The 22,100-nt window shown below is 33.2% G+C and overlaps 3 protein-coding genes across 3 annotated transcripts; 2 read left to right on the forward strand and 1 right to left on the reverse strand.

The window, feature by feature from the left end:
- Nucleotides 1-3,273: 3,273 nt before the first annotated feature.
- On the forward strand, nucleotides 3,274-4,245 carry LOC130655195 (uncharacterized). The gene is made up of 2 exons (XM_057457926.1): nucleotides 3,274-3,776; nucleotides 3,886-4,245. Exons 1-2 carry the CDS (start codon nucleotides 3,632-3,634, stop codon nucleotides 4,125-4,127), a joined length of 387 nt encoding a protein of 128 aa, XP_057313909.1. The 5' UTR covers nucleotides 3,274-3,631; the 3' UTR covers nucleotides 4,128-4,245.
- A 2,062-nt stretch (nucleotides 4,246-6,307) lies between these two features.
- On the forward strand, nucleotides 6,308-8,989 carry LOC130654814 (neurocalcin homolog). Its single transcript, XM_057457450.1, has 3 exons — nucleotides 6,308-6,729; nucleotides 7,969-8,212; nucleotides 8,731-8,989. The coding sequence occupies exons 1-3, from the start codon at nucleotides 6,633-6,635 to the stop codon at nucleotides 8,954-8,956; spliced, it is 567 nt and encodes a 188-aa protein (XP_057313433.1). The 5' UTR covers nucleotides 6,308-6,632; the 3' UTR covers nucleotides 8,957-8,989.
- A 7,447-nt stretch (nucleotides 8,990-16,436) lies between these two features.
- On the reverse strand, nucleotides 16,437-17,390 carry LOC130654747 (uncharacterized). Its single transcript, XM_057457363.1, has 2 exons — nucleotides 17,089-17,390; nucleotides 16,437-16,986 (listed from the first exon to the last, which is right to left on the reverse strand). The coding sequence occupies exons 1-2, from the start codon at nucleotides 17,231-17,233 to the stop codon at nucleotides 16,730-16,732; spliced, it is 402 nt and encodes a 133-aa protein (XP_057313346.1). The 5' UTR covers nucleotides 17,234-17,390; the 3' UTR covers nucleotides 16,437-16,729.
- Between the last annotated feature and the right edge of the window lie 4,710 nt (nucleotides 17,391-22,100).

Below are 22,100 nucleotides of genomic sequence, written 5' to 3' on the forward strand. Positions count from 1 at the left end.
ATAATAGGGATAATCTTTCCAAAGTATACAAGACTAGATAGAGGAACTATTTTTTGAAGATGAAATCTAGATATTTTCGTATCTTGTTCATTTCACTCACGCGAAAGGTTTGAGAAAGACAACCCTTTGTGCTGACTTTTTATTTAAAAAAAGCGTAAGAAATGTTCTTATTAGCCTTTCACGCTGTCTAAAAAAATACTTCACGCACAACTATTTTTCGCGTGAAATACATATTTCGCGCTCACTTAAAGCATAGGCGAACTGCGCACGACATGGCTCCTGAATAAAAGTTGATGATGACAGTGTTGATTTTGAAGACCAGACCTACTGGCTTAGTCTGCTCCATAATAAATCAATTTACATGTTTACAGCCATCATAACAAAAAAAGTCAAAAATACTAAGAATGTTTTGATATTAAAAATATTTGTAGAGTTCACAAAAAACGGTATTTTCACCAAAACCTTTGCACAAAAACAACACACTAGACCGAAAATATAAAACAGTCTGTGAAAAATACCAGTTTTGTTTACATCTCTGTGAGTGCTGAATTATTTACTAGGGCAGTGTTAAAAAACACTGGTGCGACCGCTTCTCGAACGCCACTTATTAGAAGGTTAGTACAAAGTTTCATACGGTGAATAAAACACTTTAGTAATGCCTTGCCAATGAAAGGAAATTTCTATTTTAAAAAAAAGTGTATATGCGAGCTAAATGTGTGAAAAGATATTGTAATTTTAAGCGTAGTTCACACTGAGCGATATCCAGCGACGACTAATGACAGCAGGTAATTTTTTATCTGGGTGAAGTGAAAATTATCGTTACTTATCGTGCTGTACAATTGGCTACAAATAACGGCGAATATAATGGAGATTTGCCTTTCGTGAAACTTCTTTTTATATCCATAACAATACACTAATGTTGTGGGCAACATGGGACCCTAACTGCAAAGCGAGATTTCGGAGCAGTCTGGGGTGACCAGGCGGTCGATAATTCAGTATATTTACACAGTTGCCAAGCGGGTGGCTAAATTAAAAAACAATGGGATATATTTTTTTCTTATTGTGCCGGTCACGGGTCAATACACAAAATAATTAAATAAGAAAAAGTTGAAGATCAAAATAGCAAAAATCATGTGACGAACATATTTTTATTATTCTATGCTACTTACTGAACAAATTTGCGAGTAAAGAAAATAAAGAAAATTAAGATTCGTAAATGAAGATGAAGCCTCCATATTTCGCGTTCGATTTGTCGATGAATGTTTCCGGTCTGTATATTTACTAAATTATATAGATACTTGTAGTGAAATATAGTTACTTTTTGGTTATTGTTGTAGTTATTAAAAATCTATAATATTTTCTCTTTCGCTTAAAATTTATTTCCTGGCTGCCACAAAATAATTTTTTGTTCACCTCTCCTTTAACGTGAACTTCTGCATTTAATCTCACCCAAGTATACACCTTTTTGAACGTTTGCATTTTCCGCAGTAAACCCTTGCCTGTAACAACTGCGTGGCAGGCAGAATGATGCGGGAGCTTGTTAAAGAGAGGTCATTTTCAGCCTATTTCTTACTACGAAAACATTGTTGAAACTTTAAACTATCATCGAGTGTAGATGGATAACTTCTGATTGACATATATTGATATAAAGTCGTAATGATACCTTTGTGCGAAGAAACAGACTGAAAAAGACCTCACTTCACCTAGCGCCTGCATCAACGTAGAAATGTAGATACGGTACAGTCTCGATGAAAATTACGGCAATTCCGCCTGCAGGATTAGTGAAGAGGTGAGGTTACTTTTTCAACCCATGCCGAAAGGACGTGTTTATTAAATTTGCAATATTTATAAGAAGTGAGTAGTGATGTATAAGAAGTGCGCAGGGTCGTATAAGATGTACGCAGTGATGTATAAGAAGTACGCAGTGTTGTATGAGAAGTGAGCAGTGTTGTATAACAAGTGTGCAGTGTTGTATAAGAAGTGTGCAGATTTGTGTAAGAAGTGTACAGTCTGTTAAAAATACCAGTTTTGTTTACATCTTTGTGAGTGCTGAATTATTTATAATTCTGTATTTTTGCACATTTGCCAAACGGCTGGCTAAAGAAAAACAATGGGATATATATTCTCCTGGTCACGGGTCAATACGCAAAATACTTAACAAAAAAAAAGTTGAAGGTCAAAATAGCAAAAATGTTGAACAACGTGTGCCGAACATATTCTTTTCAGCAGCTTAAAATAATTAAGCTGCTGAAAATACTGAACAAATTTGTGATTAAAGAAAATTAAGATTCGTATTTTAAATAAAGATGAAGCCTCCATATTGTGCGTTGAATTTGTTGTTGAACGTTTCCGGTCTGTATATTTATTTACTGCGTACTTTATAAGAAGTGCGCAGCGTTGTTTAAAAAGTGCGCAGTGTTGTATATGAAGTGTTCAACGCTGTATAAGATGTGTGCAACGCTGTATAAGAAGTTAGCAGTGTTGTATAAGAAGTGAGCGGCATTGTTTAAGAAGTGCGCAGTGTTGTATATGAAGTGTGCAACGCTGTATAAGAAGTGTGCAATATTGTATAAGAAGTGCGCAGTGTTGTATAAGAATTGTGCAGTGTTGTTATAAGAAGTGCGCAGTGTTGTAAAAGGAGTGCGCAGTGTTGCATAAGAACGTATGCAACGCTATATAAGAAGTGCGCAGTGTTGTTTAAGAAGTGCGCAATATCGTGTAAGAAATGCACAATTTAAAGTATATTGACTCTTCTGTACCGTCGTAAGAAATACATCGTCATTGGTATTATATTTTTTGCTGAATTTCAATACTTTACTCTCCAATTTTGCATCCCTATTTGTTAAAAGTTTTAATGTAAAATTTAAACATGTTAACTTTAGGATTTTTTTAACTAAAATACGTTTTTACGTCAATAACTGTGCACTGGAAGTGTTAGCTGTACAAAGACGAAAGTCTTGTAAAAATGTAAAGAATGCGTTATTAAACGCGTCGTTTTTGTTAAAAAGTTTCTATAACAAAAGGTTTACAGGGACACAAAAAAAAATCGAAGGAAGATATGGAAGTAGGAAGATTAGTAAATTCGAACGCTTTTTTGTTATTCTTAATCCATGATTCAGCTTCCTTCAGTGGTTTTGATTACTGGGAAAAGCACGTATATTTCATTTCCATCGAAACTGAGTTATCAATGCTTACATCAATAACGGCTAAAAGTAGTGGCCATTTTGAATTGTTTAGCATTCACATTATACTTAAGTGGCTAAGTTACGAAAAGAAAAGATAGGAGGGGGAGTGCATTAAACTTGTCCTGGGGACGAGGTATTCATTTTTGCTTGCCAGGGGTTCTTTCTAATACCGACATTTTTTTATTGTATCGACAATGTGAGAATTTGGAAACAGATTTGGAAACATTTTCGGTAAATTTTAGTCGAAACTTGTTTGTTAAAAAGCAGATCCTGTTGGAAACTTGAACAACGCAATTTTCCGACATGAAAGTAGCTAGTACAGAGTCTTTAAAGGTCATTTTAAAGCTGTGTTGCTATATAAAAAAATTTTCATTTAGTTTTTTTAGAATTAGGGATTTTAAATTTGTTTTTTTTTGCAGGATAAAAAAAAGAAAACAATACAAGAAATGGATAAATATTTTGGATTTGTTTTTTTTATGTTAACAATCGCTGTGATTGAGATGAGAAGTATTGAAGATGGTTTGCTTTACAAGAATGTGAAGATACCAAAAAATTGGAAAACAGATGATAGATATTCGTTTCAATGGAAAGGTAAATACATCTTATGATCATTTAAAACATGCTCCCTTGTATATTGTAGTAGCTATAATTTTTATCGATAAATTTCTTTTGTGCTGATTAATTTTTATTTTATTTTTAGGAGATTATACTTACGGTATACCCGATGATTCAAAATGCGAAAAAGTTATCGTGCCGAAATACGGTCGATTTGTCTGCGGCCCAAAAAATTCGGGTCGGATTATGTGTTTATGTCAGTGTATGGAGGGATACGAAATCGCTGGGAAACCGATGATATATCTTTGTAAAGATGAAGGAAAATGGCTCGACATAAGACACAATGAAATTCCAACTCCTCATCCAGAATGCCAAAAAATCGAATGAGCGTCTCAAAAAGGCTGGGAATAGATGCTCAAAACAACAGCGATAAAAATAGACTTAATCCTTAGACATTAGTCAACTTAAGTTATGTTAAGTAAATATATTTCAGCAATTAAACGGAGTGTTGTGTTTTATGTACATTCATAAAAACTTGGGATAAATTCTACATTACGTCACGTGTCAACATTAATGGTGGGGCAAAATTGACATTTTGTCTTGTGACCTTACATAAGGTGTGCACGCACAAAAACTCGAGACCGAAAAAAACTGAGCAATCGAGACCGGCCGTACTGAAATAACAAATGTAAATTCAAACTTTCGAAATTTTAAAATTGACTGATAACAATATTTTATAATTTGGAAAAAAATATACTAAAAAATAAGTGCTAAATACAGGCAAGGATAAGAGTAAATCTCAAATAAACTCCATAAAAAATAATGTGTGTCCACAATTTTTTATCTCCATGTTAATAAAAGTTTTTGAACCATATTTGCTGCACGCTAGTTCTATCGCCACTTTCTCGTTATTCATACAAGTTCATACAAGCTTCGCTGACAGCAGTTATATTTTAAGGTTTTATAAGGAGAAATAGAAATGACTTTTAACCATGAAACAACATATAATTCTCCCTAGAACATTTTCTTTTTACAAGGATCATCATCACGCTCCGCTGTGATAACTTCAACTGTGTTATATTATCAAAAAAATTTATTCCGAAATACCGACAGAGAAAGGGAAGAAGCGCAGTAAAAAATATAAAAAAACAATAATCTAAGAAAAAAGCTCACTTGATTCGACTTGAAAGGTCGTCCATACTTGAGTCTTTTTTTTGGGGGGGGGGGGGGGGGGGTATTTTGACATTTTGATGAGATTTCAACCTCATAAGAACTTTAACTGTGTGGAACTTATACAACTAGTTGTTTACCCTTCGAATACGATCCCAGGTCTAGTAATCTGTAATCAACTTCCATATAGCTTCCTGAACAACATCCCCTTGTTTATAGTTCACCCCCTCCCCCCTTTACCCTATTTTTTTGCATGCTATGGTCTGCAAAAGGAAATGTCACAGGTGTCACTCAATCCAGTACCTTTTTTCACTTAGTAAGTTCTTCCCTTCCATTCTTCTCGTACTACTGTAACCCACTATTTCTTATCTCAGGTGCTATTTATTGACAAGAAAATCCAAAATTATTGCTCATAACACAACAGTGATTATAAACTGATTAACTCACTCAATTTTATTTTACAAAGTAGACTCGTACAATCTAAATTTTTTGTACAAAATGCACCAATTGATGAATGCAATTTGAAAATTCTGGAATCTGTTAACAGTCTTTGACGTTGAATAATCGCCACTAGTAAAATGCCTAAAAATGTTTCTGTTAAGAAAGTATGTTGAGTTCTCGGTTGTTTGTTTTGGAGAGTATCGTAAGGAAAACGTACAAAAATAGATATAATAGAAAGAGAAGTGTGAATCATAGCTAAAGCATGGCCCATTTAGAATGTCATTATTCTTGATCGAGTGGGAGAAGTGTGTCGATTGCTTCTTAATTTGCGTTGATGCTACTTTATAGCTTCATTTAAAACTAATCAGTAAACTATTACGGAAAACCTGTTACGAAATATTTGGACGTATCGTCAGCAAATGTCACGCAAAACTTCTTCTTTTGTTATAATCGTTTTCAATTAGTACTTTTTTCTGCTTGCTTATTATTCACGGATAAGTTCTTCAAGTTATAGTGACACATTTACTAGAGTTTTAGTTGTCTAATGCATAACATTAGAAAAAAATATTTCAATTCCAATGCGCTTGAGTTAGTTCCAGATTTCGCTTTCTGAATTTTATGCACTGATCGTTTTAAAGAGTACTTAAAAAGGCATGTTAACGTATTCGTAAGGTTTTAAACATCTTCATTCGAAGTATTTGTAGGCTCACATTTTTCAATGCTTTTGCCATTTTGCGAAATTTTCTCATTATTTGAACATCAGTCAGAAATTTGGTACGTCTTAAAATGAGCAGTCTAGTGATGATGCAATTTGCATTATTCACAATTTCGGAAATAATTTGTTTAACTTCGTGTTAGTCATCTTGTTATAGCGAAAAAACCTACAACATTTATTTATCCATACTTTCTTAGCCTGTCAAACTATGTAGAATGTTAAGACGCTGTCAAAATGAAAGCTTTGGAGTAACGTGTGAAGGTTTTTACGTTCTCACCAGGAGAGATTACGATCTTATCTTATGTTTTTCTTCGCATTTAAATGACCGCATCTTAACGAAACACTCTTCAAGTTTACACAATGTTTGTTTAAACAAGGCAAAAGATAATGAAAAATTAGGCTATTTTTACACAAGCTCTTGGATAAATACATACCAACAGAGAAAGAAAGAGTAAATCTGACACTAAAAGTGTACATGTATCTTTAAGTAGAAGCGAAGAGGCGTTTGAAAACTTGAAACGGCGTCTTACTATTTTCGTTTATTCTTTGACAGTGATAAAAACAAGATGGGAAAGCAAAACAGCAAGTTGAAGCCAAGAGCTATTGCTGATTTGAGAGATAAAACCGAACTTAGTGAGCTGGAGCTACAGGAATTCTACAAAGGTATCAGGTTTTATGCTTCTTGCATGCGCAGTACCATGTGGAAATTTTTGCGTTAAAAATCGAGACTTGATTAAAAATATAAAAGTCAAAAGTTATTACATTAGCTGACTGAACTGCACACAATTTTTAGAGGTATTGTTAAGACCAGTGCTGTCTGCGAAAATTTTAACATAAGGAATGATACGAAAAAGTTTCTTCGAAACAGGTTTTTTTAAGTGTAAATTTTTTCTGTGGGAAATTTATCGAAGTGGAAGAGCAGAGATCTCTTATTGTTTTCTTTATATTCTTCGTACAAATTCGTTTCCAATGGGGTAAATCCGCTCGTGAATTGGGAGGATTTTTTTTTAAAAATTCTGTGATGTATTGAAATGTTTTTAGAAGTGTTTGAAATTATACATCTTGAACATCTTTTGTTCTGACTTATCCAAGAATTTGGAGCTTCAGTCTGAAAAGACTTTAGCAAAATAAATTTTCGTAGAGAAGATTCCTGGACTGCAAATTTAATTTAATTTATTTAAAGAGAAAAAAATAGGAATTTTTTAGGTACAAATAAGTAGAAATACAGATTATCCAAAATACTTGCTTTATATATGTTAAGCTACTTGACTTTATTCTTTCATTTGAAGTAAGGCTGTATCGAAGTCCTAGAAAAAGGGTTAAAATTTACTTTAGTTCACGTCTCTTTATATGCTGTGATGACGTCAAAGGGAGGGTATTTCAAAAATGTCGCACCAAGTGACCTTAAGTGCTAATTTAATTGGAAATTCTTAGGCACATAACAGCGCACCAGTTCGTTCCAAGGGTCAGTTTTCTGATTAACATGAATAAAGTCGACACACCCTGGGTACTAGGTTGTGCAGTGCAAAATAAACTTAATGTCTATAAAGTTAAAAATGGAGGTTCATTTTAATAATTACAAATCCTAATTTTTCTATTTGTAAAGCTGAGTCTGCAGCGCAAGCAAATGTACGCACATATATTTATCTAACAATTACAATAAATGTGTGTGAAAAAAGATGAAAAAAAATTCCTGTAGGATGTACGTATACAAATAAGATGATAAATTTCTGTTATAAGAATTTATAATTAGTGACAATGTCGAGGCTCGATGCTACTACAATTTAATAATTGGTGAAGAATAGTATACAGACTCAAAATACATCAAGCATTTTCACTTGCTTTAGTCTTTTTTGTCAATGTAAGAAAAAATAATTTACCACTCTTCATCCTTTTTTTTAGCTTTTCTAAAAGATTATCCAGATGGCACGCTGACTTTCCCACAGTTTAAAGTTATTTTCCATCAATACTTTCCAAACGGAGATGCCGAGCAATTTGCAGAACAAGTGTTTAAAACATTTGACGAAAATGGAGATGGTTATATTGATTTCCGTGAGTTTATTTGCGGACTAAGTGTCACAAGAAAAGGATCGATCGAAGCCAAATTAAGATGGGCTTTTTCAATGTACGATTTGGATAAAAACGGGTAAGAAGAATATATATTAGAAGGAAAGCAATTTATAGGTACAATGCCGGGCATAGGCCAGTGGAAAAATCCACGGAAATACTTTTGCATCTCTCCCTACCATTGTTTTGAAGGGCAGTCATTTTAAACAGACAAAACACAGGTACGAATATAACATACTGTTTTTCTAAAAGATTCGCGCCGTGTGAACGTAGCGAAATATACTTATTATTGTACGTCAGCATTTCCCATTTCGACTTTTTCAGGTTTTCAAGCGGGCTGTCGCATGGATTGTTCCATAATGTATTGTCACTTTGAATGCCAAAAACATTCATTTTGGAAGAAATATTATATGTGGGATTGTAATACAATGACAAATAACAATAAAATAAAAATAATATATTTTATAACAAAAGTGAGACCGGAAAAATTATTCCCCACTAATAGATAGACCAACCTTTCAGTAGTTATTATTTCTTTTTGTCCTGGAAACGAGGTTATGTGTTAGACAAAATGTACAAGCCAGAATGTTATTTTAGATCCATATCAAAAGAGGAAATGCATGAGATAGTCGGAGCAATCTACAAGATGGTTGGAAACAGCATCGATGTACCAGAGGACGAGTCAACGCCAGAAAAAAGAGTAGAAAAAATATTTGCCAATCTTGATTCTGATTTAGATGGCACGTTATCATTGGAGGAATTTATAGAGGGCGCGAAAAACGATTCGTCGATTGCCAAATTATTACAGGGTGATAACATTTAACATAATTGGATTATAAATTTCATTTGTGCATAGGTGAAATGTCAGCAAAGAAAGTAGCAACATTTAAGAAAAATACTGCGTGTTGTCTTGGACATCTAAACAGATTTCTTTTTAAAATGCTGCTAATTCTTTTTTATACAATTCTTGATGCCCAGATGTTTTTAATATCTATATAAATTACAGAAAAAGTGGATTGATATTTAGGCTATGTAACTTTAACTCAAATTGAACGTTTAGCTTGTCATAAACATTTTATATTGTTGTCTTAGACTTGTGTTTTTCTGGTCCTTGTTTTATTTAACAGTCAGAATGTATAATATCAGAGGCAGTTGTTGATCAATAGAATATATTTAAATGGTGTGTCTCTTTCCAACAAGATTTACTAAATTGATTTATGTACTTTAATTTGCGTTCTTGGTAATAAGGGAATTAGTGCAGGAGAAATGAGCATAAGAAAGAGCACACATAAGCACTTCCATGATGGCCGATCAGGTAGAAACTGTTGACTTGTTCTGCTAAAGGATTTTTTTTGAAAAGAATAACATTGCCCCTCTCACGCCCAGCTTTAAAGAATCCATTTTTCCTTTATTTAGTGTCAGGTCTCTTATTGACGTCACTGTTTGCGAAACGCAGACCCAAGAAAAAAAATTATTTGCAAAGTTATTTAAAAAACAGGCAACGATGGAGCAAACCATAAACAAGCAAGACACTTACTTATAAGTACTGGATCTAACAAAACTTTGCAATTGGAATTGAATTTCGGTGTTTTGTCTTCAAGGATATTTTTATGACTGTCAATATTTGATTTCTGAAACTCAATGTCGTTTCTGGAGCTTCTTTCTCGCGTTTGTGGCTAGTGCATATCAGAAAGCGAAAACGAATCTCTGGGGAAGAGATTATTCTGAGTCCCAGAGAGTATCTATTTTTAAAAGATGTTGCAACTGTAATGACAAAAAGATTGTCGTTAGTTCAACAAAAGAAATTTGATGATCTGGAATGGTAACACTTCGTGGGTAATAAAAATGATCCATAAATATTAATTAGATCGTTGTTACTCCAATAAAAAAAATTCGATGAAGGGTGCGGGGGTATGATCATTTTTGGTACGAGCTGTTATTTAGGGGTGGCTGGGAGTTGCAAAGCTCTTTTGGTATGTAACAGAGAATTTTTATGTATTTACGGATATTTTTAGTTATTTTAGTGTATAGTTTGTACCTTTAATTTGTTTCTTGCCTCTGGACTTACGTAAAAATACCTAAAATGTCATCTTGTATGCTAAAAAAATGACCCGTTACATCTTTTTCTTATATTAGAGCACTAATTTGCCTGGTTATCTGTTTCATGAAGGTTTTTGGTAGCATAGGAAATGAATAAATGAGGTTTTAAGATTTGAAATATTGCGTAACAAGAGGGGGTGGGCGGGTAAGTGGATGGGTGGATAGGTGGATGGGTGGTACTAGATTTGTTACGATGTGTTGCAAGGGGTGAGGGGTGGTAAAAAAATGGCGAATTTGGGTGTCATGTTAATTATTAAATGGCCCCCTTATCAACGTAGAGAATCACAATACAAAATTTAATATTAACGTAGTGAGCGAGAAAGATCAAGAGTAGGAGTTAACTTAATTTTTTATACTCGACAACTTTTATTTACTACTTATCGTTAAAAAGTCAGCTAAAAACTTTTAGTCAGCAAAAATATTTGTCACTTGAACAGAATTTAGTCACTTCTTAGCAAATATTTAGAAATAACTGTTGAATTTGTTGAAGTCGTAACAAATCTTCATGAATGACTGGAGATGACCCACACAACTCAAACTAACTTTCCGTCCGACCATCCGTCCGTCTGTCACGCAAAATGGTAGCTTAGCTGCGCAGGTAGCGAGACGCACGCAATGCGGTATAAAAAGGACGGGCGAACACGTGGATTTTACCACGGGTTAACGACTAGTTTTTTTTTTAATGTACAACAAGCGCCAAGTTCTTTCTGTTGACATTAGGTACAGATTTAAAAACTAGTGAGAATGATCAACCATTTAACATGGAGGTATTTAATGCAATACTTCTATCAACATTGTCGTTGAGAGAGAAAGATCATCAAGCAAAAACCTTGCTAAAGTTTAAGAAAGCGGTAAAAATATTTTAACCGCCGACATACAGTGCCAACGTCACTTGAGATCAAAAATAAAGTTTGGCTGAAAAATCAAAGAATACAGGACAGGAAAAGTGGAAAGTTTTCTTCTAACTGCACAGCCCCGTATACTATAGAACTTATGACAAAGAAAGGTTTATGTACATTAAAGAACGAACGTAGTCCTGTGCTAACTAAGTCCTGTGCTAACTTTGGAATCCAAAAAGTATTCAATTGTCTTAAATTATTGGAAAACTCGCTATTTGCAAAATTCGCAAAAATTAATTCCCGCGAAATTTTTCATTTTTAAAAATGATTCATATTAATTGTTTTTTTTCCTGATTTACCTGGAACTACACATAATATAGAAATAGAAACTTTGACTTCAGCAGTCTTTATTCTAGGAAATATAAACCCTAGGGAGTCTTTTTACTAGATTAAATTACCGGGGAAGTCAATATTCACTGGAATATAATGACTCGGAAGTTATTTTTAAGTTAAATTAAAATTTTCGGTGACACTGGACCAAACTCTGGTTAGAAATTAGCGTGAGAACCTAAAAACGTTATTTCAACACATCATATAGCCAGTTTTCTAACCGATAATAAAGCTAAATTGAAACAAAAATTACTATAGATCTGATTCGTCATGGATTTCATTGCAATATTTAGCAGGTATTCCATGACGGATCAGAATCTGTAAAAAAAATTGAAAACCGAAATGAAGATGTTAAACACTCCACGACCCTAAAAACCTAATAGAACGGAAAAGAGTTGTTTAGTGAAAGTAAAAACGCCATAGCTTGTAGCCAATCTAAATGTTTGAAAACGATAATATAGCTGCTTCAGACTAACCCTGATGAAATATCTGATACTTGTACCTAAATATCTAGTACGTGCGAACATGAGTTCCTTTAAATATCAAGAAACAGATTAGCTTCCCGGTGTTGCTAGGTGTGTCTTTACCATGGCAACTATTCATTTCTTTGGTATTTTGCAAAATATTCACAACAAAAGGTTGTGAACGCAAAACTTTTAACTAATTTTAGAATTTACTTGAGACAGTTAATTTCTATGGAATTTATGTCTAATTTTTTTTATTCATTCATAAAATTTACCATAGAATGAAGTTAACTTGTTTTATCAAAAAAACATCTGTGGTTTCTATCATAAATTGAAGCAATTAAAACATTTTTTAATGCAAGTTTGAAATTTCAATTCAAATTTGGCTAATGCATTTTTCCCATGTATGATGGCAGAAACATGATCTGTTTTTTTCGTGTCATGTAAAAATATTTGCGTGATAACACTTCTGCAATTGTCGTTAATCCAACGTTTGGGGAAAATGTAGGGATTAATCCTTAATACTTATTGCGCCTTTCTCGGGTGTGTTATACAAAAAATTGACAACTGTAACTTGCGACATTAATCCCACTTCTAAATTTAATTATTTTTCCTGATTTTCTTTCTTCATTAGATCCACCTCTAAACCACGATGTTTAAAGGTTGCGTTGTTGACCGTCTATGTTATTTAATTAGAGTCAATAATTTCAACTTTGAGTAGAAAGTTTAAAATTCCCACCTGTTCACTTTCTTCGCATAATAGCCCCTTGAACTCAAGTTACTTTTTTACTGTTACGGCACCATTAAACGTACCCTTCTATTTAACGCCTCTTTCCAATGGGCGCGACACTTCCTTAAATTTGTGATGCGTATCCCTTCTCCTACAGCCCTTTTATTAAGCGCCTCTCATAGTCAGTCAAAAAACCAGTGCGCATAATGTATTATGCGCACTGGTTTTTTGACTGACTAGCAAAGGTGTATTAATACACCTTTGCTAGAATCGTCACTAAAAACTTACGTTGAACAAAAGTGTTGCCACAAAAATATGCATCCCTAATTACGCAAAAATATTGTGGCTAAGTTAAATTTTCGCCTACGCGAAACTTTCAGTTGGTGTGAAAAAAGCACGCTGGCAAAACAACATTTGGCATTGGACATTACTCCGGAAATGAAGGCTTTACGCAAAATTAAGAAAATTTAACACCTAATAAATATACAGTTAAAATACGTTTTTTTATATTATATTATTATTTGTATGTATTTAGATTTAGGTGTGTTTGATATGTTGTTGCCGTATAATTCATGCGCCTGATAATGGACTTAGTCACTGTTGTTCTTGTGATGTCTCCTGACAATTTACCGTTAATTGTTGTGTTTATAGCAAAACGTGCTGCACGTATCAGAATCATACGTTGTGCGGTATTGCTGTTGTTTTAATTTAAATTTATATTGACATTCTAATGGGGAAAAAACATTAAAATAATACATAATCTCTTCCCCAAATTATTACACGCAGCAAAATAGCACCAATGTAATGAAAAAAAGAGGCTTTGTAGATTCTGAAAAATGATTGACGCAGAAAGAACTCGTTGCAATATATCAAGGTCAGACTATCACGTCATTCGAACATCATACCACATAACTTGAATTCTTTTGGTTAAAAGCTAATTCGTACTTAATTTTCTAAAAGATATTTTCGTAGTAGCTACCACCAGTAAAGAAAAATCAACTTAAGAAAAAGTAAAAAAAAAAAAAATGAAAACGCACTGTCACATTAAATAATATATATATATATATAATATATATTTAATATAAATAACTACATAAATGTTAAAGAAATTAATATAGTAAAATAATTTCCGACCAAAAAAATATTTCTATTAACAAATTTTCATGAGATTTAAAATATAAATCACTTTTTGAAAACTCTTTAGTTTTTTATCTCTATTTAATGACTTGCAGACCTGGAGATTTTTAAAAGATTGCGCAGTTCATCGCTCTAATTCCTTAACCCTAGTTACATAAATGCAGTTAGCATTTTGTGAGTAGCTATTGTGGTTTGTCCACATTTGTCGGAACGCTCAGCACAAGATGTAAATATCAGAGTTAGGTTTTTATACAATCGATTAACTGTAGTTTTTAGCTAACGCAGCTGTAACCATTATGTCTAGTCCTAGCTACGCATGCCATTAAAAAGTGTTAAAAAGTTTGATCGTCTGCAGAAGGAGCGACCAAGAGGTCTTTGTACTATAAAGTACGTGATAAAATTTTAGAGCTGTGTAACGCTTTTGACGAGTTCATTTTTTAAAAAAAATAATTTGTTTTCAAAGTTTTTGTAGATCAACAATCGTCAATTTTTTTTTATTGCTATGAAGTTGATTCGGAAAATCAAATCACTCCTCCGCCTTTGCGGTGAATGTGTTTACATTTGTAGAAAGATATTAATAACAAAAAATTAAAACTAATTGATTGTGGCGGTCCTGTCATTTCTTCAATTAACTCTACTGCGAAATAATGATGCGACAAATTATGAAAAATAAACAATTCATCAGAACTACAGTGAAGAATGGTTTCATTGTATCTCATGGATTTATTCACTGTCGTGTTTTGTTCAAGCCTCCATGTGATCTGTTTTCGCGCCCTTTCTGTAAGGAGAAGCTGTGTAAGAATATAAGCGTAAGATTTTGATAAAAGAAAAATTAAAAGCAACTAAAGAGCAAGCAAGGCTTACATTATATGAAAATTTACATTTTAAGCATTAAATTACGAGGTTATTTAAATTAACGCTCCGAAGAAATTTGTTTTGTTGCTTCTTAAGAATCTTAACGAAATTTCTTGCCTTCAAAAAATAGAGAACAAGTTGAAGTTTTCTAGTCGGACTGTAAATGTATATTTCAATGAAGAAAGTACACTTTAATACACATTAAGAGTACCTTCTACTTCCTAACCTAAAGCTACGTTTATTTTTTAGTTAAAAAATTGTCTCTAAAGTTACGGTATCCGTCCGAAAGCGTTAAAAACACGGTAAAAATTATCTAACAAACAAGTTTCTTTAAGTTTTTGACTTTCATTATGATGATATTTTCGAGATGTTAAACTTGAGAAATTTTAATTTTATTATTTTTAATTTCCGTATTTCAATGTTTAAGTTATAAATTTTATAGATAATATAAATTGCAACTACAAGAAAAATGAAAATCTTAATATTCTCCATAGAGTTTCTCAATAGAGTTTCAATAAACAATAAGTTTTTAACATCAAAAGACACTGCAAAAACAGTGCCTTTCCGTCACCAGACTTTTTTTAGACTTTAAAAAGCAATACTGAATGACTATCTTTGATGCAAAGTCATTTAGCATCAAAGATTGGCACAGGTTGTTTGAACTACCGTGTTTTCACAACTAGATGTAGAAAGTTGGGATAACAGATTATGATTTCAAAACAGAATTATTTCCAGTCTGTTTACTGGTTCTGTCAGTACTAAGGTAACTGTTGGTCTACTACTGCTGCTATTCCTCTTATTTAATTGGAGAAATATTCTCTCTTTCTTAAAAGTTTTTAATCGTACTCATACAGACTTTCGCGAAAGACAGTCTTTAGAAAATTCGGAAGTTGCGTAAAGTTATAGTCAGCTATTGTAACGAATTGCTATATGGTAACAACATTTTCCGTAATAGTTTACTGATTAGTTTTAAATGAAGCTATAAAGTAGCATCAACGCAAATTAAGAAGCAATCGACACACTTCTCCCACTCGATCAAGAATAATGACATTCTAAATGAGCCATGCTTTAGCTATGATTCACTTTGCATCTTATTGTGTCCATTTTTGCTATGTTTCTTTCCTGATGGTGTTTTAGAACGTTTGAAAATGTGCCATTTGCATGCTGCTATCACTTCCTCAGGAATGTTGTCATCCATGACATGCGTTCAGTAGAAACTAAGTGACAATAAAACTTATTCTTAGTATTAGATATTGTGCTTCTCCGAGTGAATGATTTCAAAGTCGTTGTCGTGTGTATGAAGGAGTATACTTAAAAGTAATTACCTGTTCATATTTACGTAACAGATGAGAAAGAATGCAGTAAGGCTGGTCTGATGAGGTTAAAAGCTTCCGAAAAAATCGTTATGAAGAAAGTAATGGAGATGAATCATCAACTTTGTGCTAGAAAAGGAGGGAGCAGACTTTCAGTCATGGTTTGAATCGATTAGTTAACTATTCCTGAAACTGCTAAGAATTTAGACGAGAAATATGTTACGGGGTTGGAAATTACGATTATTCCCCCGGATATTATCTATAACGGTTAGGGTTATTGTTATTATGCATAATAACTGGTCAATGTGCATAATTCATGATCACAATCTTCGTAACATATACATGACGAAATACAGACGTCAAAGTTTTAGTGGCGCGAATGTGCGGTGTTTTTTTCGGTCGGTTTGGTGAGGAAAACAGGAACATATTTTTGCGGAATTAAAAGGAGTGGTCAGTGATAACAAAACGGAAGAAGTAATGTCGAAACAAATTCATTTTCGGGAATAAATAAATAAATATATATTTCTTATGTATACTATTAACATATGAACAGATTTAAAGAGAAAAAAAAGCTTTTTGTAAATCAATACAAATAAATCTATGTTATAATTCTAAAGTTCTCACGAGTTATTCTTTCCCTCCAACAACGTTTATAAGGACCATACTGTTTAGGTTATTAATTTCACATAACTTTATAATTAAGTTGCTAATAGCAAAGATTTATTTTGTTTTTATCCATGTTGTTCCTTATACTTTCTCTTTCTCTCGTTATTGTGACGGCCATTTGCTTCTTATGCATTCCGGATAAGGAGTCGAGATTTCTTTATGTCTTATGTCTAACCATTTTCCTTCATCTTTACAAATAAATACCATCGCTTTCTTAGCATGTTCGTATCCATCCATACACTCAGTTAAACACATAATTCGGCCTAAACCTTTTCCTGAGCTGCAAATAAATCGACCATATTTCGGCATCATAACCTTTTCGCATTTTGAATCCTCAGGTACACCATAAGTAAAATCTCCTAAAATAAAATAAGCATTAATTAGCACAAAAAAATAAATTAACATAATTGTACTACAGTATACAAAGGAGCATGTTTTAAATGATCATTAGATGTATTTACCTTTCCATTGAAACGAATATCTATCATCTGTTTTCCAATTTTTTGGTATTTTCACATTCTTGTAAAGTAAACTATCTTCAATACTTCTCATCTCAATCACAGCAATTGTTAACATGAAAAAAACAAATCCAAAATATTTATCCATTTCTTGTATTCGTTTTTTTTTTCTCTTGTAAGATGAATAAACTGCAAAAGCTTTTCGATCGCTCCTTCCTCACACGACACTGCTGTACTGTGTGTCAGCTCTTCAAGCGAGCTGTCTTTTATAACCGCCGAAGAATTAATTACGGATATGCTGTCAATGCACTCAATAGAATATCCACTATGAAAATATGCGTACCATTTTTTAAACCTTCCTTTTAAGCTTTCCGGATAATTAATGGGAAAATGGTAACTAATTAAATCCTTAGGGAAAATAATAGCTGTGACGCGTTCGCCTCGTTATGAGAGGATTGACGTTTTTATTTATATCTTTTAACATTTAATAATGTGAATGGAACAACGAACATTAAAGTAGAAAAGTTCTTTTATCTCAAACATAACAGTTATTGCATAGTTTAAGAGTCACATCGGAGGAAAATAAAAAAACACTTTGTAAGAAACGAGCACCATACCGCTTTGCGCATTTTCCCACGCTTGTTTATAAAAATTACAAGTTGCAGGGCTTTTCACCTGCTTACGTGACCTGAAAGCTTTGCTAGATTAAGGTGTCTACGCACGGGATAATCGTTTGAAAGAAAAGAAAAAGCTTTTTTTCCAACATGCAGAAGTCGGCATAATTTTTTTCGGAAATCTTAATAAATGATGATTCGGCTCATTGTTTTTCTCTTATAAGCGCCTGTGTGATAAATTTTTTTTCAAGGAATTAGTAAATGCCTTGTAGGAACGGGCTTGATGGAAGAGCTTAACAGAAGAAGTACAGCTTCGCAGAACACGATAAAATAACATGACAAACGAGTTAGGTTTTATCACTCCATCTATTCTACGACATTTTTGACCTTCTCCGAAAAAAAAATACCGTAGAAGTTAAATCCTATTATTAGATCTGGGAAAAATCGGAAGGTTTTCGTCTTTGACCCGGACTTCAGAGAATTAAGTTCTCAAGTGGTTATAGTTGAAACTTAGCGAGAAACGTGGCATTCTATAGATTTTTGAATGATTTGTTCAAGCGAATAAAACTGTACAAAAGTTAGTGCACGGTAGTGTGAAAATCATAAAAGCGACAATAGAAATCATACAGCTGTCAACAGAATGAATCCTGGGAACGCAAGCAGTAAAGTTCTGCAAAACGCATTTAGGGCGGGAAACGCCTACATCTCACCTGTCAATTTAGTTATTTTAAAATCAAAAGTATAATAAAACTACCCGGATGATCGCGTAACTTTTTATAATGCAGCGTAATTATATAAACGGATAGCATGAAACATTCGTTTATGTAACTATGCGGATGTTTTTAAATATAATTTCCATCAGTATGCTAAAATAACTTCACAAGAAAAGGCAATACGATGAGTTTTGATAATATGTAGAATTCATGTTTTCACAGCGATGCAAATGTTTGATTGTTTGTTCTTTTTTTCATGTGATCATATTTATCCCCTATGTAATATATAACCCTCAATTCGGTCCTCATGTAAGAATGACGGTACATATATCGATGATGGCTTGTATGTCAGCGGTGGTCTGCAAAAAGCCGACAGTTATCTTTGTGCTGAACAAATAAAATTCATGATAATTCTCTTCACATTAACAGGAAGCTCTGCCAACGCATCCTGCGGAACAAAAGAAATGATTGTGTTGAACTGCTTAAAGCCAAAAATTAAGATTATCACGAAACATGCCTAAACAAAAAATGTTTTTCTTTTTTCTTCTTTTTGTGCGCCTTACAATGTCATATAGCTAAAGAGAAGGAGAAGTGGTAGACATGTTTAATTGGTTCCTGATATCTTGTCATCTAAAAAGGCCATATCAAAGAATTTGTTAAGATTTTTCTGGCATTGTCAATAGATCCGGGTAGAGAAAACGTTAGGTAACCATGGCAAAAACGGATTTATAAACGGAAAAAATATGTTGGACAGTTTAAACGTACATCTTTAATTGCAACAAAATTGACAATAGGTCTGACGTGTGCTTTTATTAGAGGTCCAATAAATAGACAGGATACATCCCACATCTTTTTGTTCGTACAACCGCTCTACACATAACCGCACCTGATTTTATATTCAACAAATAAATGACCGTTAACCTACTTCCTTTTGTTTTCGGACGTGGACATACTTTTTAGGGGAAACAATTATAGGAGGGATTTGAATTCGCGGATTAGCCTATTTTTCAATTGTTTTTTATCTGGCATCAAATTTAACAAGAAGCCGATGCCGCTTGAAAAATCATGCTTTTTGAGAACTACCTTCTCTTTCAGCATGCTTTCTTTGACAAAGCAATTTTATTATTTGGACCAATTTTAGTCTGAAACAGTAACAAGGTGACAAAAAATAAAGTTTTCATTTAAAAATAAGGTTTTAAAGTTATAATCAGTTTCAGCATGTTTTTTTTTATTACTATGCCAAATTTTATGAGCTCCAGTCAGAAAGTCAAATCCAAAAAAACTCATGCTACATCCTACAAGAAGAACGCCACTCCGCACAAACAAGTCAAAAAAATAGATTTCTTTTCAGTGCTTGATTTAAGGGACTCTGAACTCGTTGATTTGTAATGTTTTACTCCTTAAAATTTCCTTTTCTATAATGTTTATTACATTTAAAACCTAAGAACACCACATTAAGCAAAGTAGGATGTACCTCGGAGGAAATGCGTCATTTCACTTTCGCGATTGTGACCAAAAAAGTCACTGAACATCTGCGAAATGCCACGAATGTTTTTCCCCGCGAAAAAATGTATTCTAATAAATTATAAAATATCTTCTAATTGATTTGAACCGTTGCCCTATCACATTAACACCCCATGTAAAATGTCCCACCCACGGCACACAAGTTATTTTGAAATTAATCTCTAAAAGTCATTTGTCTGCCTCAAATGGTATCACAGTAGCGAGACACATCAAATGCAGTATATCAAGGACGGGAGAACCCGTGGATTTATCGACAGGCCATCGACTAGTCTCTATAATAATTAGACGTTTTCTGTCTGTATTTGCGCAAAATGGTACCTCAGTAGCGGGACAAACAAAATACGGTATATAATGGACAGGAGAACCCGATGATTGATAATAATACTCAACTTTCTGTCTGTGAGGCAAAAAATAATGATGCAAATTTGCGTGGATTTTTCCAAAGATGACGAAGTAGTTATCAAAGATGTTGAAGTTAACTATTTTGACACCATCTAACGATTAGTAGTGAATATTTCCTGAAAAAAAACTGTTTAAAGATGTTGCACGTATTTATCGAAGGAGAATCTCCTTACACAACTCCTTTCTCTCAAAAACAGTCGAAGTATTCACTTTTGGCAAACAATATTTCGTGGTTGAAGCATATTTCTGGCTATTCCAAAGATGACGAAATTAGTTTTCAAAGATGATGAAGTTAGCTATTTTGACATCTCGATGTTCGATGATCACGAGTTATGGCTATTGGATTGCATGTCGGTATCTCGGCCTTCTAGTGACGCCAATTGCGTATTTATGAGTCTGAGCGTCAACAATTGCAAAACGTATTTGGCACGGAAAAGAACAAATAAGAAAAAGAGAAAAATTAATCGACTTTTTTCTTCTTCAGAGGTTAACTAAGGTTTTGATTGCGTCATTTGGTATGAATTTTTGCCACTGTACATATGGTAAAGCCACCTAATAATAGCTTATGTACTACTAAAAGGGGTTTCTTTTCTTGCCCAAGAGTTTAGTTTTAAAATCTTGCTAAGGTCAGTTTAGTTTACTAGACTTACTGTATCTACTACACAAAAAACATGAAAAGAAAGGAATTGATCTCAACAACTCGATATCTTATCAATATCGCTAATCTATTGATTAATTGCCTAAAATATGTCCTCAGTTTTTTTATAATTCATTCTGAAGCTTGTGTTAAATTACGAAAAAATCCACTCATTGACGTAAGAAAACTTTATAACCTGTCTGAAATATTATTAAACATATTAAGGATGGTAATGTCTTTATAATAAAATACAAAAATAATATAACATACGAACTGTCTCGTAGAAATCGTACAAATGGTTACATTTGTGAAAGAGTACAAAACGTAGTTCCCAGGGTCTTTTTCCCATGGTTGAAAACAAGTTAATAATAAGAATACTACACCGCAAATTATGTTCACTTTAAAGTCTTAAAATTGACATTTTAAGTACTCATGTTCTTAAAAGCAATTGTTATTACAAACACGTGAAAATAAAAAGAAAAAGAGCTTTTTAATTGGAACAAAATAACTACTTTATAAATTTTCAATTCTTTTTTTCTATCATCGTTGTTTTTAGCTTTTGGTTAACCGAAAAGAGTCTGGGACGAGGTTCAGATAAACACCATTTCATACAATTGTATTGGTTATGCATGTTCGTGGAGACATGTACTGCTACTAAATTGCATCCTGAATCTACTTCAACTTAACGTTTCAGTTGCATATAAACAATATAAAGTACAGACGAAGTAGGCGGTTATTGGCGCTCCTTCTTCACCGCAAAGACTTTTTTTGGTTTGATTTCACATAAGGATTGTATTGAACTTTAGGAATGAACCATGCTGTGCGCAATCAAATACATTTTTTGTTTTTATTGACGATAGATATATTTCTTTCTTTTTGTTTTGTGGCAACGGCGTCTTCAAGAATAACTTTTGAATATAAATATACTGATAAAGTTTCTTGTTTCATTGTCAACAAAAAAAATCATTGGACAAGAGCGATTGTTCATATGAAGCAATTAGCGTTTAAATTTGGCATGGATAAAAAAATAACACATACCATGCTTTAATAATTTTAAGTCAATTATAATGTTTGCGTCTTTGAATATAAGCTATATGGGTAGGTCGCTTGTGACGAAAAGTAGAA

The sequence above is a fragment of the Hydractinia symbiolongicarpus genome, chromosome 8 (genome assembly GCF_029227915.1).
Source record: "Hydractinia symbiolongicarpus strain clone_291-10 chromosome 8, HSymV2.1, whole genome shotgun sequence".
In the NCBI taxonomy this organism is placed as follows: domain Eukaryota; kingdom Metazoa; phylum Cnidaria; class Hydrozoa; order Anthoathecata; family Hydractiniidae; genus Hydractinia; species Hydractinia symbiolongicarpus.

What these genes read in the sequence shown, in the direction of transcription:
- LOC130655195 (XM_057457926.1), top strand. Translation starts at nt 3,632, where the DNA reads ATGGATAAATATTTTGGATTTGTTTTTTTTATGTTAACAATCGCTGTG. An exon ending in ATATTCGTTTCAATGGAAAG is followed by an intron (nt 3,777 to 3,885) that starts GTAAATACATCT and finishes TTTTATTTTTAG; the next exon opens with GAGATTATACTTACGGTATA.
- LOC130654814 (XM_057457450.1), top strand. Translation starts at nt 6,633, where the DNA reads ATGGGAAAGCAAAACAGCAAGTTGAAGCCAAGAGCTATTGCTGATTTG. An exon ending in GCTACAGGAATTCTACAAAG is followed by an intron (nt 6,730 to 7,968) that starts GTATCAGGTTTT and finishes CCTTTTTTTTAG; the next exon opens with CTTTTCTAAAAGATTATCCA. An exon ending in TACGATTTGGATAAAAACGG is followed by an intron (nt 8,213 to 8,730) that starts GTAAGAAGAATA and finishes ATGTTATTTTAG; the next exon opens with ATCCATATCAAAAGAGGAAA.
- LOC130654747 (XM_057457363.1), bottom strand. Translation starts at nt 17,233, where the DNA reads ATGGATAAATATTTTGGATTTGTTTTTTTCATGTTAACAATTGCTGTG. An exon ending in ATATTCGTTTCAATGGAAAG is followed by an intron (nt 16,987 to 17,088) that starts GTAAATACATCT and finishes ATTTTATTTTAG; the next exon opens with GAGATTTTACTTATGGTGTA.